General features: G+C 41.8%; 1 protein-coding gene across 18 annotated transcripts in view; it reads right to left on the reverse strand.

The window, feature by feature from the left end:
- The window catches only part of TRIM2 (tripartite motif containing 2), a 171,152-nt gene that overhangs the window by 25,915 nt on the left and 125,441 nt on the right, over positions 1-19,796 (reverse strand). For all 18 annotated transcript variants that reach the window (XM_060299674.1, XM_060299673.1, XM_060299678.1 and 15 more), the window contains 3 exons: positions 13,968-14,119; positions 12,395-12,575; positions 10,867-11,590 (listed from right to left, as the gene is read on the reverse strand). In XM_060299674.1, the coding sequence (XP_060155657.1) occupies positions 10,867-11,590; positions 12,395-12,575; positions 13,968-14,119 (1,057 nt within the window). The remainder of the gene's footprint in view (positions 1-10,866; positions 11,591-12,394; positions 12,576-13,967; positions 14,120-19,796) is intronic.

A 19,796-nucleotide genomic window follows, 5' to 3' on the forward strand; every position in this document is an offset into this window, starting at 1 on the left:
ACCAAATAAAGAAACATAATAAAAAAGAGTCCTACCAGTGAGACTGGAGAAGAATTGACTGTAAAGAAAAACCCAGGCTGTTCTAGATCTTGCTTTTGTAAAATTGGAAGTGCACCCATGGCTCAGAGGACATACAGGCAGGGGAAAGAAATGCTGAAAACGGGGAGGGGAGTAAGAAGCACCTGCACAGAGTACATGAGCATTGGTCTGCTGTCCTTAAACCTGCCTGCTGCCCTCTTCTGTTTAAACTTTGGTCCATCCTGCTAAGGACAAAGCCTATTCTATTCAGAGAAGGCTCTGCAGGCAGCAGCAGTTGAGTTTTGAAATGAAAGGAAAAATGGAGACACGTGCTTTAGTAGAAGTTCAGGGGTGCCTTAGCCAAAAAGATTTAATTGTCCTTTGGAAAAAATAGAGGTGATGCTGAAGGAAAATATATGAGCAAAAAACACTAGCACTTTTTTTTTCTCTGCAGAAATAAACACACACTTTTGAGTGTCAGTATAAATGGGAAAGAATTGTACTTGGGGGTATAATTTTAAAACTTGGGAAGACATTTAGTTGGACTCTATCAGTACCATTTGGACCAAGGAGAAGGAAGATTCTGCCCAGTTTGAAATGAATGTGAGGATGCTCAGTAACTGCCATGAGAGCAACACATCTACATTGCAGAGGACCACACTCCAAGCTCCAGGCTGATGCATTGGCCCCCCTGTTATTCTTGGTCTCAAGTTAACTAGAGCTTGAGTCTGCTGCCCCACATGTAAATAAAAAATCACAGGGTTGGAGGCACATCTGTTAGTCCCAGATTGCTTACATACTTTTGAAAGAGCTAGATGCAACAGGCATTGCCACTTAAATTTTATATTTGTTTTAAAAAATCTTTCTCTTTTAGCCACAGGGCTCGGTTTCCAAATAGCTGGGGTTGGCATTTTCGTAACAACACTTGATTCTTATGAGCATCTTTTGTCCTGTCAGAGCTATTGATCATCATTTTTCTTTTTTTTCACAAAAAGCTCTATTTGTGTTTTTTTTAAGTACAGCAGGAACATAGTGTTACTCCTAAGGATTAAAGGAAATCCACCAGCATACTCTTGAGGGACAATTAATGCTGACTATTTTTACTAGCAATTAAACTAGAAAAATCTTAATGTTGAGTAATGATGCAGAACTACAGCATAGTATCATTACACTGAAATGCCCGAAGTCCAAGTGTTTGTAAAGTGTCTTGCGACCAAAATAAAATAACAGAAATTGCAGAAGTTAGAAATAATTTGGGGTCATGCATCCCTCTTCAAAATATTTAGTAAATACTATTTAGTCTATAGAAAATTTCCCCACCCTCCACAAAGTATTCTAAATAATGAAAACTAGTTCTTTCATAACAAATATAAATGTAACATAAAACATATACAGTAGTTATAAAATCTTTTCCTGTCTACTCTGATGTAAAAGATTTCACTTGATGGTTAGATTTTGGCTAGTAAAATGAGTAATGTGAGTTTTAAAAGTAATTATAAACAATTTGACAACAATTCCGTAAGATAATTACACTTTTTTTCCCCAGACTTCCCAGATTTTAAACTAGCCTATGAAGCACAGAGTGAATTTTCAAACCAACAGCTTCTTATCTGTGCTCCTGCCCTTGCCTCCAGGAAGATGACAGAGGTAAGGTAATAAGTCCCTGGATTGAAATAGGGGATCAATAACTGTAAATTTCCTCTCACCCCCACTCCAACTTAGTAAGAAAATTAATGCTAAATGAAACTAGATACTTAGAATGGGATAATGCAAGAGGATGAAATTGAGCCAAACATAGGGTCTAACACGGGATCTTTAACCAAGTATGTGTTAACGTATGTTTGCTGAATGAATGGGTCCCTAAATGAATTATTAATGACTGAGTAAATTACAACCCACATTACATCATGGGAAAAGGAAGTGTTCAGTAATATTTATAGCACTTTCATATACATTCTCTTGTGCACTCCCTATAACAATCCCAAGAGTTAGCAGGATAAATATTATCATTCCATTTTATAGATGAGAAATTGAAGCTAGGCATATCACAAAGGTAGGGAAGAGACAGAGCAAAGAATAAAACCTGGTTCTCCCGACCCTTTATATATTTTTTAAATACACACATTGCTTCTAATTGGACCTTAGGATATCAGGTTTCTGAGGTGAGGATAATTACCCTTTGGGTTCACATGGATCATGCTTTCTCCATTAAATCTTTCAGAAAACTCCATTTTAACTGGTTCACTGTCTCCCTCACTAAACTATGAGCTCCCTGGGGGACGAGGCAACATCTGTCCTGTTCTCTGTTGCATCCTACAACACAGCGGAGTGCCTGACACTCATAACAGTGGCATCATTTTACATTTGAAATCCAAGAGGAGTTTCCAAGGATGAGATTCTCAAGGGGTGGGGACAGGGTTCCTATAATGACCTCAGATGCCAAATTAGCATGCTCTCCCTTCCTTTTAGGCAGGGAAGGTGATGGTTTGCAGAGATGAGGCAGGGAAGAGGGGCGTAGAATATCACACCTTCCTGTAAAGCCTCTGAACTCATGCTAAGTGATTTTACACATCCATTTGCTATGACAAGAGAGCACACTGAGCTAGAGTACAAATGAGCGGTTCATTCAACACATCCCAAGGATTCATTAAGGTATGGTGGATGAATTGCATAATTTGAAACAATTCATCTGTAATTCTTTCACTCCCTCCCACCTCTTCAGGCTTCCCCGTTGTTCAATGATTTTTTTAGTAGCTGACAAAACCAGCTCATGGCTTCTAGTCAGCAAACTCTGACAGTGCAGGGAAAAATAATCCCCGCGTTTCAAGGAATCAACACATGCTCTAAGCCACTTCCCTACACTCCTTCAGGACTGTTTTGCAATTCAATATTAGAGTAAGACAATAACTCATTCACAGTGGGCATGCATTATGTTTTCAGGTGTGGGAGATGTCATATATCTTAACTTTGGAAAACCACAGTAGTTAAGGGACATTTTAGATGAAGAGAAATCGTCGTGCAATTAAAAAGGCAGGGGCATCAGAGTTACAGGTGGCTTGGGTTCCTTCCTGGGCTCTCCTGAGCCTCCATTCCTTCAAAGCTAAGGATGATTATATGTTGTCCTGGTAATTTGGCTCTTGAGGGGCAAGGGCTGTAGGGCTGGGGGAGGAGCTCTGATTTGTAGCATTGGTCCGATTCTATTGTGTAAATACTACCATCACGGCTGATTTCAACGAATTCAGTAAAGATGCAGATACAAAATTAACATACAAAGTTCAGTAGCGTTTCTATACACTAACAATGAATTTTCTGAAAAAGAAACAAAGATGTTGATCTCCCTGATAATAGCATCAAAAGCAATAAAATACTTAAGAATAAATTTAACCAAGGAGTTTGTGAAAGATCTCTACTCTGAAAACTACAAGATATTGAAAGAAATTGAAAAAGACACAAATAAGTGGAAAGGTATTCTGTGTTCATGGACTGGAAGAATTAATATTGTTAAAATGGTAATACTACCAAAAGCCATCTATAGATTCAATGAAATTCCTATCAAGATTCCAATGGCAATCTTTACAGAAGTAGAAATAACATTCCTAAAATTTATATGGAACCACAAAAGACCCTGAACAGCCAAAGAAATTCTGAGAAAGAACAAAGCAGGGAGGCATCACACTCCCTGATTTCAAGCTATAATATAAGGTTATAGTAATCAAAACAGTATGGTACTGGCATAAAAACAAACAGACCCATGGAACAGAATCAAGAGCCAAGAAAATTACCCAAATATATACAGTCAACTAATATTTTGACAAGGGAGCCAAGAATACTCAAGAGAGAAAAAACTTCGTGCTAGGATAATAGAATATTCACATAAAAGAACGAAACTGGGGGCTTCCCTGGTGGTGCAGTGGTTGAGAGTCCACCTGCCGATGCAGGGGACACGGGTTCATGTCCCGGTCCGGGAAGATCCCACATGCCTCGGAGCAGCTAGGCCCGTGAGCCATGGCCGCTGAGCTTGTGCGTCCGGAGCTTGTGCTCCGCAATGGGAGAGGCCACAACAGTGAGAGGCCCACGTACTGCAAAGAAAAAAAAAAGAACGAAACTGGACCCCTGTCTTACACTATTGACAAAAATTAACTTGAAATGGATTAAATATAAGACCTGAAACCAGGTCTAATTTCTTCCTGGAAGAAAACAGGAATAGAGTTCCCTGACTCAAGCTTTGGTAACGATTTTTTGGATATGACACCTAAAGCACAAGCAAGGAAAGCAAAAATAAACAAGTGAAACTATACCAACTAAAACACTTCTGTCAATGAGCAAAAGAAACTATCAGTAATGTGAAAAAGACTTCCCTGGTGGCGCAGTGGTTAAGAATCCACCTGGCAATGCAGGGGACATGGCTTCGATCCCTGGTCCAGGAAGATCCCACGTGCCGTGAAGCAACTAAGCCCGTGCACCACAACTACTGAGCCTGCGCACTACAGCCCACGAGCCACAACCACTGAAGCCCACAAGCCACAGCTACTGAAGCCCATGTGCCTAGATCCCATGCTCCAAACAAGAGAAGCTACCGCAACAAGAAGCCTGCACACTGCAACAAAGAGTAGTCCCAGCTCACCGCAACTAGAGAAAGCCCGCGCGCAGCAACGAAGACCCAATGCAGCCAAAAGTAAAATAAAATAAATTTATAAAAATAATGTGAAAAGACAGCCTACAGGATGGGCAAAAATATTTGCACACCATATATCTGATAAGGGGTTAATATCTAAAATACATAAAGAACTCATACAATTCAGTAGCAGAAAACTAAATAATCCAATTAAAAAATGGGAAAAGGACCAGAATAGACATTTTTCCAAAGAAGATTCACCAAAGGCCACATGAAAAGATGCTCAACATCACTAGTCATTAGGGAAATGCAAATTAAAAACACAACAAGATACCACCTCATGCCTGTGAGAATGGTCATCAACAAAAAGACAAGAGATAAAAAATGCTGGCATGGATGTGGACTGTTGGTCCTTGTGCACTGTTGGTGGGATGGTAAATTGGTACAGCCGCTATGGAAAACAGTATAAAAGACCTTTGAAAATTAAAAATAGAGCTACCATATGATCCAGCTATTCTACTTCTGGGTATTTTTGCATAGGAAACAAAAACCCTAACTCGAAAAGATACATGCACCCACATGTTCACAGAAGCACTATTTACAACAGCCAAGACATGGAAGCAACCTAAGTGTCCATCGATGGATGAATGCATAAAGAAGTTGTGGGCCGTGCGTGTATGAACATTATTCAACCATAACAGGGAGAAAAATCCTACCGTTTGCAACAACATGGGTGGACCTTGAATGTATTATGCTAAGTGAAATAAGTCAGACAGAAAATGACAAATACTGTATGATCTCACTTATATGTGGAGTCTTAAAAAAAACCAAACTCAGAAAAGAGATCAGACTTGGGGTTCAGAGGTGGAGGGTTGCAGATGGGCAACTGGAGGTGAAGTAACTTCCCCAACTGCACGGGTAGGAAAGTGGCAGTGCTGGGGCTGGAACCCAAGGCTGTGTAGCCTCCGAGGCCACAGCTTTAACCATTCACTCTTCTACCTCACGCCCCTACATCACTCAAGTCAAAGCTGGAAGTTCAATTTGGTCCTCAATTCCTGCGCTCTCCCTCCTAAGCGTGTTATAAATCTGCCACGTCCTCTCTACTCCAGCGCATCACTCTTAGTTCTGGCACTTGTAACAGCTCACATGGACTACTGCAACAGGAAGCAGCTCCCTGCTTCCCGGGGCACACTGTCAGTAGATCCCCTATAATGTCCCCAGCCTCTTTAAAAATCAGTGTCTCAGCAAGTCACTACATTACATTACACTGTTCAGTGCCTCCCCATCACCCACATGGTTCTCAAACCTCAGCGTGCAGAAGCATCGTGGAGCTGGTAGAATGCAGATTCCTGGTCCCTCTCCCAGAGATTCTGATTCTGTAAATGCAGTACAGAATTCAGGTATTCTCATTTTTACCAAGTACCCCAAGGAATTCAAGTGCTTTATGGGAAACACAGGTATACAGAACAAAGTCTCAGCTCCTTTGCAAGGAAACAGAACCTCTTCTCTGCTATCTTACTTCGTTTAACACTCCAGGTAATGGAATCATTTACAGTTCCTCGAAACTACTTAGTTTCTCATCTTCTTTCCCTTCATCTAAACCTCCCTTTTCCTCCTTTCATCTGACAGACTCTTTCTCTTTCAAGGCCAGCTTTGGTTTAGATATCATCTCTAGATCCTTCCTTAACTCCCTGCTGCTTGCCAGCCTCATCCCCCACCCCACCCCAGCCTCTGAAGGTACGCGTACTGAAGGTACCACATTTGTCACACGCCTGTCCCCTTCCAGACTATGGCCTCCTCTAGGTCAGGGTCAGAATCTCACCCCTCCCTTTATACCAGGACCCAGCCACGTATGAGGCACATAGTAGGAGCTCAAACAGCAGGGGCCCATCTAACTACAGGGCTGGATAATCAGGGAGGAAGGTGAAAACGTGAGTCAAAATTACCCCTGGAAATCCTTTATATCGCACAGAAAGTGATGGTTCCCTTTCACAAATACACAAAATTAACATACGTTATTTAAGGTTGTTAAATGAATCCTGATACATGTTTTATGAAAACTATGTAGCTTACGACATGAAATCAGGGCCTCAAGAAGCTCAGTATGTGGGACCAGTTGAGGGAACAGCAGAACCCCAGTTGCCAGCTTATGTGTGTAGCTGGATTTGAATGAATTCTGACTTCAGTACATGCAGAGGGGGAACTGTTCTAATCATGAATGTTCCAGTATCATGGAACAATCACCTAACAACCTGACTGTACAGTACAGACAAGCTTAGAGTCCTAAAACAAAGCTATAACTGTAAAAGAAAGTTGAACTCTTCTAATTATTTATATAAACTCTCCCCATAGGTAGCCAACAGTATAGATTTTGAAAAGACAGGTTCTTAGAAGGCCAGTACTGTTTGTCTAATACTGCCTAGCACAGTCCTGTGCATGGGAATACATGTGATGATTGCCCTTGAGCTTGGTGCTTTGTTGCCTGGTCTGTGTGTCCCTGGGCTTCAAAACTGGAATCTGACAGTCGTGAGCAGGAAGTTAAATCATGCAGTAAGTCATGACTTGATTCGATTCAAATAGGCAAAGTACTTAGGCAAAGTGCTCTTGTGGGTTGGGGATTATAAATGATTAAAGATGTCATCTTTGACCTCAAGTAATGCGTAATATCATCAGGAAATAAGACCTCAGCAGAAATAATAATCCACCACAGTGGATTCTAAAATACAAGGTGAGACTTGAGGGAAGGATAGAATTGGGGAAAGAATTCATGGATGGAGGTACCCAGGTGTGAAAGCATAGAGGGTGTTCAAGGAGCTGTGGACTCCAACACTCACCTGTCCAGCTCCTCTCCCCAGTGCCCCCGCCACTTTCCACCCCTCCGACCTTTGTTCCCCCTGCATCTTCTCATGGATGTGTCCCCCCTAAAACATTAATCACGTTCACTCCTCTTCCCCTTGCCTTTGTCCTCCACACTGGTAGCTTGCCCAGGATGCCATTTCAACTTGGATAAGTTGTATTGGTCCTTCACGTCTGGTTTAAATTCCTTCTCCTAATCCATGCTATTAGTATTGTGGCCTCTCCCATTGCGGAGCACAGGCTCCGGACGTGCAGGCACAGCGGCCATGGCTCACGGGCCTAGCTGCTCCACGGCATGTGGGATCTTCCCGGACTGGGGCACGAACCCGTGTCCCCTGCATCAGCAGGCAGGCTCTCAACCTCTGCGCCACCAGGGAAGCCCTGGAGTTAAGATCTTTAAAGGTGATTGACTTAAAATGAGGCCATTAGGGTGAGGTCCTAACCCAATATGACTGGTGTCTTTCTAAGAAGAGGAAGAAACACCAGGGGTGTGCGTGCACAGAGGGACAACCATGAGAGGACAAAGCAGCCAGGAGGCGGCCGTCTCCTAGCCAAGAAGAGAGGCCTCCCAAGAAACCAACCTTGCCGCCACCTTGAGCTTGGACTTCCAGCCTCCAGAACTGTGAGAAAATAAATTTCTGTTGTTTAAATCAGCCAGTCTGTGGTATTTTGTTATGGCAGCTCCAGCATTAATAAACCTGGACCTAGTGCTGTATGCCAGGTACTGTTCTAAGCATTTTACAAATGCTTCAACATTTAAACACCTTCCCACCAGTGCCAGTGAATCACTACAGCTGCATTTCTCAATGGGTAGGAGGGGAGAAGAGTGTATCCCCTTCCCTGTAGGGTGGGAGCTGGGCATTCAGAATAAATATAGTTGGGGGAAAAACACCCTAAGAGATATATCTCTTTTCTCAGGTGAGAATCACAGGTGGAAGGGTGATGATTGATAATTATAACAATAGTAAAATGATTGCCACCATTAACTGAGCAGTTACTGTACATAGGCAAGTACCAGCCGTATTATAAGAATTCCTTCTCATTCCACCCCCCCAGCAACCTTAAGAGTTAGGTAATATTTCATTCCCTTTATTTTACAGAGGAAGAAACCAGGTTAAGAAGGGGCAAGCCAGTTGTCAGCCGGCAAGGAGAATCAGAATCAGATCCAGATCTGGGCCTTTGCAGACTGCCTGCACACTGCACAGACTACCTGCACGCTCTGCACACTGCCTGGGAAGTGGACTGGGGTCCCGTGGCTGGGGGAGAGGAGACTCTAAATGCGAGACAGAATTTGTTCTTAATGCAGATCAATGGGGAGCAGCAAGGTCAATTGTTTTAGAAGAAAAGGCAGCAAGGAACACCTAACAGCCCTAATAGCATGTGCAAAAACAATCATTCTCTTTATTTAGCTCCTCCTACATGCCAGGCATGAAGCTTGGAACTGAGTCCTGAGATGCTGATATTTTTATCTTTTCTTTTTATGGACATGGAAACTGAAGGCCAGGGAAACTGAGAGACCTGGCCAAGGTTGAAATAAGTGGCAGAACCTGAGTGGCAGGCCTGGGAGGCTCCAATCCTGCGCCTGTCCTGGCCCACCCACTCTGCTTTGGCAGGTATCTCAATGGCTTCTGTACCCACACTGCGTAAGCAGGCAGTGAATGCACGAGGGCCTCCATGCCCTGAGTGAAGAGTTTCCTTACCATATCATGGTCTTTACCAAGATTCACCCTAAAGAATAATAAATAATACAGAATACTAAATAATAAAGAGAAATGAATAATAATGGAGTAGCTTTTGCCCAAGAATGCTCCAAGGAGCCTTATTTTCCCAAGATGTTCCATGGAAAAAATTCTATGGTCAGACAAGTTTGGAAGTGCTGCCTGTTATCCCTCCACTGCCTTTGAGACTGCCAGTGTGGCAGTAAAAAAACAAACAAAAAACTGTGCACATCAACAGATTCTAAAGGTACTACAGTAAAAAAAAAAAAAAATCTGATTCCTTCACTTAAGCTAAGCTTTCCCCAATCTTTCTGAACCACAGAATTGTTTTTCTACATGTGTCAGTGAACATACCTCACAGCCTCCTTTTAGATATACCGCATTGTAGGACTGAAGAAGCAGAAAGAGAAGCAGGCTGGAGCCACTTTTGGATATGGTAGCTAACATGCAGACTTTTTTCTTAAGAATGATCAAATTGTGGGGACCTCCCTGGCGGTCCAGTGGTTAAGACTCCATGCTTCCACTGCAGGGGGCATGAGTTCGATCCCTGATCAGGGAACTAAGATCCCACATGCCGTGTGGGACAGCCAAAAAATAAATAAGTTTTAAAAAAGAATTATCAAATTGTTGGCTGTGTACGTTTAGTTTGCTTTCTATTGAGAAAATAAACAGCTTCAAAACATCTGACACAATAAATCTGACAAGGGAAGGGCTATTTGCATCCTCAAATCTCGTGGCTCATCCTAAACCTTCTTGCTTCCGTTCCGCCCCAACCCCATTCCATTCTCCAGGTTTCCACCCACCCCTTCCTCTTCGGGGCTGCTCTCCAGCTACAGGCAGGCGACTGGACATGACAACTTGCAATGCACCATGTCCCTCACCCCCCATCCTTACAATGAGGAAGCAGTGACAGGAAGGTATCAGACCCTCTGCCCACAGTTATAGCCCACGCTGGCAGATTCCAGAGACATGCGTGAACTTATGTGGTAGAAGTATCTCTCTGCCTTGGGGTTAGGCAGGAGTACTCTAGACATTCCCACAGGGGGGCGGAGGGGAAGGTTGCCAACAGTTCCTTTAAAATGTCCAGATTATGTACACAGTGCTATATTTAAAATAGCACAGGGAACTCTACTCAGTATTAGGTAACAACCTAAATGGGAAAAGAAATTGAAAAACAATATATACATGTATATGTATAACTTTGCTGTACACTTGAAACTAACACAACATTGTTAATCACCTATGCTCCAATATAAAATAAAAAGTAAAAAAAATAAAACCTGCTACCCAAAAAAAAGTCCAGATTATGAGTGCTGTGATTTTTCTAATTCTCTTTTTGCTTATTTTCAGTTTCTAATTTTCCATAATGAATGTGCAGCACTTGTGTGTTAAGGAGGAGGAGGCAGAGGGGGGAAGAACGGGAGAGAGGCGGGGGTGGGGGGGAGGGAGAAGGAAGGAGGGAGGGATGAGGGAGGAGGGGGGGAAAATAAATCATAAAATCTCCGGAGAAGGAGACTGCATGAGCTCACCTAATAAAATACACGCGTATCTCGTCAGCCTTAGCTGTGACCTGCAAAGCTGCAATTTGCAACACTTTCCCAGTCACCCCTTAACCAAAGCAAAGCTCAGAATTCAGGTGCAGCGCCGCCTCCCCCTTACCCACGCGGAAGATCAGATCGTCTTCGATGGGATTCTCTTTTCGTTTCCCGGTGCTGTACATGCTAGCGGGTCTCTTCACAGCCTTCTGCTTCACATGGCCGCTCCCCGGGGACTTTACGCGCCTCTTCACGCCCTCGGTGGTGGGGGACACGTCCGCCGACCGGATCACCTTCAGCTTAAACGGGCTGCCGCGGATGTGCTGGTCGTAGAGCCGCAGGGACAGGGTGAAGTCGCCCTCTTTCTGTACTGTGTACAGGAACTCGTACGTGCCGTTCTTGTTGTCCAGGATCTCCCCGTCCGCCACGCTGCCGTCGGGCGTGCTCAGCTCCGCCGTGATGTAGGCGTTGCCCGTTTTGCACAGCTCGCCGTCTTTGTCCTTGGTTGTTATGGTAACGGACATGGGCTGCCCGATAATGGTCTGCCGCAGCCCCTCGCCCGTGGCCACCGTCTCGGAGGCGACGGCGTTGGTGGTTAAAATCGTCCCGAGGTTGTGGATGGACTTCTTGAGCCCCTCGGTCTCCACGATAAAGTCCAGCTGGTCGTTTTCTCGCGGGTGCAGCGGAAAATCCTGGTCCGCCAGTTCGTTCAGCTTCTCGCTCATCTGCTTCTTCACAAGCAGCACCTCCGTCTCCGTGCCATGGTTGAGGGCCTGCGCCGTGAAGCTGCTGCAGCTCTTGATACTCTCCTGCCCCTCAAGCAGAGTATCCAGCTGCGACTGGAGGACCTGCGGGGAAACCAAGCCGGGTGAGCCCTTCCCAGGGCGCCCGGGCCCGCACCTGCCCGCGCTCTTGGCCCCCGGCAGGGGGTGTTCGGTTTAACCCAGGGAACCTCGTTCTCACGCTGAATCCTAAATCGCCTTACCAGTCCCTTCTCTTTCCCTTCCTCCTCGCCTGTCTCTCCCACACACATATTTATGGGGTCATGTGTCTTGGATAGGCGCAAGCAGAAACGTCACCGACAGCTTGGCAACCAGATTGCTACGCCTGACATCTGAAATTTTATTCATTATTCAGTATCTTTGTCTAATGTCCAAAGCTTCCCTGTCACCACCTAAAGGAAAAGAAACCAGACAAACGAAAACTCCACACCTGAATATCGGAAGCTTTCATCCCTGGTTTTGTGATGGGATGTGCAGAGTTAAACAAAGGCTGAAAGGGTTCACTCTGAAGTTGACTAACAGGTTGGTGTGGGTGAGAGAGCAATTAAGAGACGATTAGACATTATAATTAAGGAAGGAAAACAATCCAGTTTAACCCTAAATCCTGAAAGCATTACTTTATATTCAACTTTGCCTTGTGTCAAGTTATCAAGTGGTACTTAAGGCCACAGAATCATAGTTCTGCTGAAAACAGGAAGGAAGAAATAGCTGGATAAGCCACTAAATAAGAACTACTGTTTACTGAACAACAGTGACACTTAACCCATTTGAGTCCCCTTTACCGCTGGTAGAACACAGGAAGCTAGCGCCAGGGAGGCCCCCGATAGTGCACCTCTCACGGGATGTCTGTAGGAAAGGGTGGAGTCTTACTTTGTGTTTGAGACCATAGTTGACTTCCAGCTCCATAAGCAGCACGCTCTTGCGCACATTTAAAGTCTTCTGGAGTTCATCAAAGGTAGAATGGATGTCATCCACAATGCTGGCCTTTTGGTCGGTTAACTGATGGATGATTTCTGAGATGAACTGAAGAGCAGAATCTATTTCTGGGAGCCTGGAAGACAGTTATGAGAGGTCGTTATTATAATAAGATCCACACAGAAATAGTAAAAAAAAAATCCAAACACTATATTTTGTCAAGAAACATCTTCTGTGCCTTTCATCATCTTTAAAAAGTAATAACTGAAGAACAGAGTGAATAAGACATGACATAATTACTGCCTTTGAGAGAAGAGATTTTGAGGGTCCACATCTATTTCAATCTACCTCAATCATTTAATTTTAAAAATTGATGGTACAAAGCCTCGAAGCTTTCAGAACCCCATGGCTTTTTCTCACACTCTAAATCAGCTGTTCTCTACAATGGATAAACAACAAGGTCCTACCGTAGAGCACAGAGAACTATATTCAATGTCCTGTGATAAACCACAATGGAAAGGAATTTTTAAAAAAAGAATGTATATATATATATATATGTATAACTGAATCACTTCGCTGTACAGCAGTAATTAACACAATATTGTAAATTAACTATACTTCAATAAAAATATAAGAAGAAAAAAAATAAATCAGGCGTTCTCTAACTTGACATATTGATATTTTGGGCCAGATAATTCTTTGTTGCAGGCGGCTGTCCTGTGAATTGTAGGATGTTTAACAGCATCCTTTCCTCTACCCCTCCCCCCCACACAGCTGTGACACCAGATTGTCTCCAGGCATTGCCAAATGTCCCTTGGGGGGTATCATCGCCCTTGGTTGAGGACCACTGGTCTAAATATATAGCTGTATCTTTTTACCCAATCACATGAAAAACTTATCCAAACTCAGAGTTTCCTGGGAATTTCTTGCAAGTTTCCAAGTTCTTTTAATTAGTATAGAATAGCCACACTTTTCTCACTTCAACTTTTGGTAAAGATATTTATTTTCATTTTGCTGTTTATTTCCTCTCTTTGGTCCTTCTCATGCACCACACAGCTACTCTGTTTCTTCATTTCCATGCCAAATAAAGAGCCTGGAAGCAGGGAAGGAGAAGGAAAATTGAGCACTTGCTGCTCAGAACCATTTTGCTGGGCTCAGATAGAGATGAGCCAGTCACAGTCGGCACAGTGGCTTCTAAGTGTGTCAAGAACAGTAGCTAAGAAAGGCTCTTCAGACAGCCTCGTTTCAGGCACAATTTTCAGAGATCTCCTGAGAGTGTATTTTCCTCGAGTATATTTTGTTCATTTAATCATACTAAGGTACTAAAAGGAAAACCACCACTCATAACAAAAGGGGGTTGGAATTTTACCAAGGGGCAGGGGATGACCCTCGTCACTCACTAGTTTATGACTACAGCCCTATGATCAAAGGACAGTTTATTTAGGTGACACGAATCTTCTATCCCACCGGGACACGAGACCCTGAGGCCACAGGCGGCCCATCAGGAGCCAGGCAGAGGTATGCACACCTTTTGTTGACAGCGTCCAGCTGGACCTGGAGCGAGGCCTTGTGCTGCTCCACCACGTCCTTGAGGGGGACCGTGGGGTGTTCCGCATGCTCCCCCTCCGTGCATTCCCGACACATGGCAGTCTCGCAGGACTGGCAGTAAAAGTCCATCACCTGCGGGTGACACAAGAGCAATTCCAGGTTTGGTGCCATGACTGAGTGCTGACCACGCACTAAGCCTTCACTTGCACTCTCTCAGTTAATTCTCACAGCCTCCCCAGGATGTGGGCAATATTATATCCAGTTTCACAGGAGAAAAGGAAAGATAAACGTTTATGTTCCAGGTCTCGAACAGAGGTGGATCGGACTCCAAAGCTGTTGCTATGGCCACAAAACCAGCTTTTCTTGGCCACTCCCCTAAGACAGAACAGTATAGGGCTTTGGTACTCAAACTTTTTGGTCTCAGGACCCCTTTCCACTCTTTATACATGATTGAGGATTCCAAATGCTTTGTGTTTATATGAGTTATATCTATAGCTATTTATTAGGTTAAAAATGGAAACTGAGAAACATTCAAAATATTGATTAATTTATCAAAAGCAAAAATAAATGTTAACATTAATAATATATGAAAAGTATATTTTGCAAAACAAAAATTTTGTGAGGAGAATGGCATTGCTTTTCATATTTGTAAATCTCTTCAGTGTCTGGCTTCATAGAAGACAGCTGGATTCTCGTATCTGCTTCTGCATTCAATCTGTTTTGCTAGCACATATAGTAGAGTCTCTGGAAAATGCCACTGAATACTCTTGAGAGGTTGAGAGTAAAAAAGGTAAATAGGGCTTCCCTGGTGGCGCAGTTGTTGAGAGTCCACCTGCCGATGTAGGGGACGTGGGTTCATGCACTGGTCCGGGAAGATCCCACATGCCGCGGAGCGGCTGGGCCCATGAGCCATGGCCACTGAGCCTGTGCGTCCAGAGCCTGTGTGTCCGGAGCCTGTGCTCCACAACGGGAGAGGCCACAACAGTAAGAGGCCCGCGCAAAAAAAAAAAAAAAAAAAAGGTAAATAATGTTTTAGTATTATCATAAATATAGTTTTGACCTTGTGGGTCCCCTGAAAGGGTCTGGAGACCCATGAGAGTTCCTGGATTGCACCTTGAGAACGGCTACTCTTTGGATAAGAGATGAGCTGGATGCAACACTTACGTGACCTCACCGTGTCTCAATTTTCGCTTTGGCAAATGGAGACAGTCATGTAATGTACTAATCTACTTCACAGGGCTGCTGTGAGGATTTGGTAGATTAATATGCACAAAGAACTCAGATGATGCCTGGCATTGGCACGTAGTAAGTTCTTAATAAGTAGTAGCAGTGATGATGGCGCTGATGATATCATTTGCTTACCTGAAAATAAAACCACCTTACCCTGACTGTGGTGAACTCTCGGTATCAATATAACATAAAGCCTGAAGGTTAGTTTCCTTGTGAAGGCAGTCCCCTTATTCTCTCATCTGGAAATAACTTCTTCCAATATTGAATTCCCAAAGCACTTGGGGCGGGGGGAATCTTTTTCTTGAAGTATAACACACATACAGAAAATGGCATAAATCTTAACACAGATTGATAGATTTTCATAAAGTGAATGCACCCACTAAAGCAATTTTATTCATACCCCTTTTATGAAATATTTATAAGATTTTAAGTTACTGAGCACTGAAACTCTCTCACCCAGAGCCTAGATAATTCCCTGCACATAGTACATCTATAATAACATTGCTGAATGTGTGAACTCTATGCTGTTTATAAGAGACTCACATTAGGTTGAAAGTAAAAAGATGGAAAAAGATATTCCATGCAAAGAGTAACCAAAAGAGAACTGGAGTAGCTATTCTAATATTAGACAACACAGGCTTTAAGACAAAAGTTGTTATAACAGACAGACAAGGACATTATCAACTATACTTCAATTTAAAAAAGGACATTATATAATAATAAAATGGTAAAGCCATCATTTATTAATACATATGCAACCAACAACAGAGTCCCACTATATATGAAGCAAAAACTGACAGAATTGAAGGGAGAAATGGAGAGTTCAATAATAATAGTTGGAGATTTCAATATTCCACTTTCAACAATGATATAACGATTAGACAGAAGATCAGTAAAGAAATAGAGAACTTGAACAACATTATAAACCAACCAGGACTAACACACACATGTGGAACACTCTGTTCAATAACAGAAGACACATTTTTGTCAAGTACACACGCAACATCTTCCAGAAGAAACCATACATTAGGTCACAAAAGTCTCAATAAATTTAAAAAGACTGAAGTCATATAAAGTATCTTCTCTGGCTACAGTAGAATGAAATTAGAAATCAATAACATAAGGAAATCTGGAAAATTAACAAATATGTGGAAATTAAATAACACAAACATAATGAGTCAAAGAAGAAATTACAAGGGAAAGTACAAAATATTTTGTTTTGTTTTGTTTTGTTTTTGCGTTACGTGGGCCTCTCACTGTTGTGGCCTCTCCCGCTGCGGAGCACAGGCTCCGGATGCAAGGCTCCGGACACACAGGCTCAGCGGCCATGGCTCACGGGCCCAGCCGCTCTGTGGCATGTGGGATCTTCCCAGACCGGGGCACGAACCCGTGTCCCCTGCATCGGCAGGCGGACTCTCAACCACTGCACCACCAGGGAATCCCCAAAATATTTTGAGATGAATAGAAACACAACATATCAAAACTTATGACAGTGCTCAGAGCAAAATTTATAGCTGTAAATGTCTACATTAAAAAGAAGATCTCAAATCAATAACCTAGGCTTCCACCTTAGAGAACTAGAAAAAGAGGAACAAATTAAACCCAAAGCAAGCGGAAGAAAGGAAATAAAGATTAGTGTGGAGATCAATAAAATGGAGAATAGAAAAACAATAGAGAGAATCAATGAGCCAAAAGTTGGTTCTTTGTAAGAATCAACAAAATTGACAAACAGAATACTATGGACTGTTGTATGTCAATAAATCAAATAACCTAGATAAAATGGATAAATTCCTAGAAACACACAAACTACCAAAATGAACTCAGAGAAGAAATAGAACATATGAATAGACCTACAATAAGTAAAGAGATCAATCAATATTCAAAATACCTCCAACAAAGAAAAGTCCAGGGCGAGATGGCTTCACTGGTGAATTCTACCAAGCATTTCAAGAAGAATTAACACCAATCCCCAAACTCTTCAAAATTAGAAGAGAAGGGAACATTTCCTAATTCATTAGGCCAGTAATATACTGACACCAAAGTCAAAGACATCACACAAGAAAAGAAAATTAAAGACTATTATTAGTCTTTATTAGTCTATTAGTCTAGACTATTCATTAGTCCCTATGAATATAGGTGCAAAAATCCTTAACAAAATACTAGTAAACTGAACCCAGCTGCATATTAAAAAGATTAAACACCATGACCACGTGGGATTTATTCCAGGAATGCAAGGGTAGTCCACATACAATAATCAATATATGTAATACACCACGCTAATAAGATGAAGGGGAAGAATCCCACATGATCAGATCAGTAAATACAGAAATAGGATTTGACAATACCTAACACCCTTTCATGATAAAAAACAAAACAAAAAGCACATCAAATTAGAAATAGAAGGAAAATTCCTCAACTTGAAAAACGGCATCTGCAAAAACCCCACAGCTTATTTAATGGTGACTCCCTCCTAAGATCAGGAATATGACAAGGATGTTCACTTTTGCCACTTCTATTCAACAATGTTCTGGAAGTTTTAGCCAGAGCATATAGGCAAGAAAAATAAAATGCATCCAAACTGGAAAAGAAGAAGTAAGAATTTCTCTATTCAGAGATGACTTCTATATGGAAAATCCCAAAGAATGTACACATGTGCACGTGCACACACACACACACGCTATCAGAACTAACAAATGAATTCAGCAAAGCTTTAGGATACAATATCAACAAACAAAAATCAGTTGTATTTCTATACACTAGCAATGAACAATCCAAAAATGAAATTAAGAAAATTCCATTTATAACAGCATCCAAAAGAATATAAAATACTTAAAGAATAAATTTAACAGAGAAGGTACAAGACTCGTACACTGAAAGCTACAAAATATTGTTGAAAGAAATTAAAGAATACCTAAATAATGGAAATACATGGAAAGATATCCCATGCTCATGAACTGGAAGACGTAATATTGTTAAGAGGGCAATATTCCCAAATTGATCTACAGATTCAATGAAATATCTATCAAAACTCCAACTTCTTTTTTCACAGAAGTGAACAAGCTCTTCCTAAAATTTATATAAAATTACACTGGTACCCTGAATAGCCAAAACAACTTTCAAAAGAAGAACAAAATTGGAAGCCTCACACTTCCCTATTTCAAAACTTACTACCAAGCTAGAGTAATAAAAATTGTGCGTTACCAGCATAAGGATAGGCATATAGATCAATAGAATAGAATTGAGAGTCCAGAAATAAAACCATACATTTATGGTCAACTGATTCTTGAAAAGTGTGCCAGGACCACTCAATGGGGGAAAAGAGTCTTTTCCACAAGGGATGTCAAGACCACTGGATATCTATGTGTAAAAGAATGAAGTTGAAACCTTACCTCACTCCATATACAAAAATTAACTGAAAATAGATTAACAACCTAAATGTAAGAGCTAAAACTATAAAAATCCTAGAAAAAAACAAAGGGTTAAATTTTCATGACCTTGGACTTGGCAATAGATTCCTAGATATGATGCCAAAAACACAAGCAAAAAAAGAAAAAGTAGATAAATTGGACTTCATCAAATTAAAAACTTGTCTATCAAAGGGCAGTACCAGGAAAGTAAAAAGAATGGGAAAAATATTTCCTAGTTATATATCCGACAACGATGTAGTATCCAGAACATACAAAGAACCCCTGCAACTCAAGAACCCAATTCAAAAATTGTCAAAGGAATTAAATAGACATTTCTTCAAAAAGGGTAAACAAATGGCCAATTTTCACAGGAAAATAACATCATTAGTCACTAGGAAAATGCAAATCAAAACCGCAGTGAGACACCACTTCACACCAGCTTGGAGGGCTAGACTCAAAAAATCAGATAACAAGTGTTGGTGAGAATGTGAAAAAATCAGAACTCTCCTACTTTGCTGGTGAGAATGTAAAATGGTGTAATTCTATGAAAACAGTTGGCGGTTCCTCAAAGGTTAAACATTACCATATGACCCAGCAATTCCACTCTCCTAGGTATCTACCCAAGAGAACTGAAAACGTATGTCCACACAAAAACTGTACATGAATGTTCATAGCAGCATTATTTATAATAGCCCAAAAGTGGAAACAACCCAAATATCCATCAACTCATGAATGGATAAACAAATTATGGTATAATATTTAGCCATACAAGAGGAATGAAGTTCTGATATACACTGCAATATAGATGAACCTTGAAAATATTATGCTACGTGATAGAAGCCAGACTCAAAAGGCCACATATTGTAGAATTCCATTTATATCAAATGTCCACAATGGACAAATCCTCAGAAACAGAAAGCAGGCTGGTGGGTGCCAGGGGTTGGGGTGTCGGGGAGGGGATGAGGAATGGCTGCTTAACAGGTATGGAGTTTCTTTGGGGGATAATGAAAAACTTCTGGAATTAGGTAGTGGTGATGTTTGGACAACCTTTTAAATATGCTAAAAGCCATTGAATTGTACACTTTAAAGGGGTTAAAATGTTGAGTTTTACGTTAAGTGATTTTAACCTCCATTTTAAGAAACTGATTGCATCTTTGAAGAGATAGCAACAG

This window comes from Globicephala melas, chromosome 5 (assembly GCF_963455315.2).
Source record: "Globicephala melas chromosome 5, mGloMel1.2, whole genome shotgun sequence".
In the NCBI taxonomy this organism is placed as follows: Eukaryota; Metazoa; Chordata; class Mammalia; order Artiodactyla; family Delphinidae; genus Globicephala; species Globicephala melas.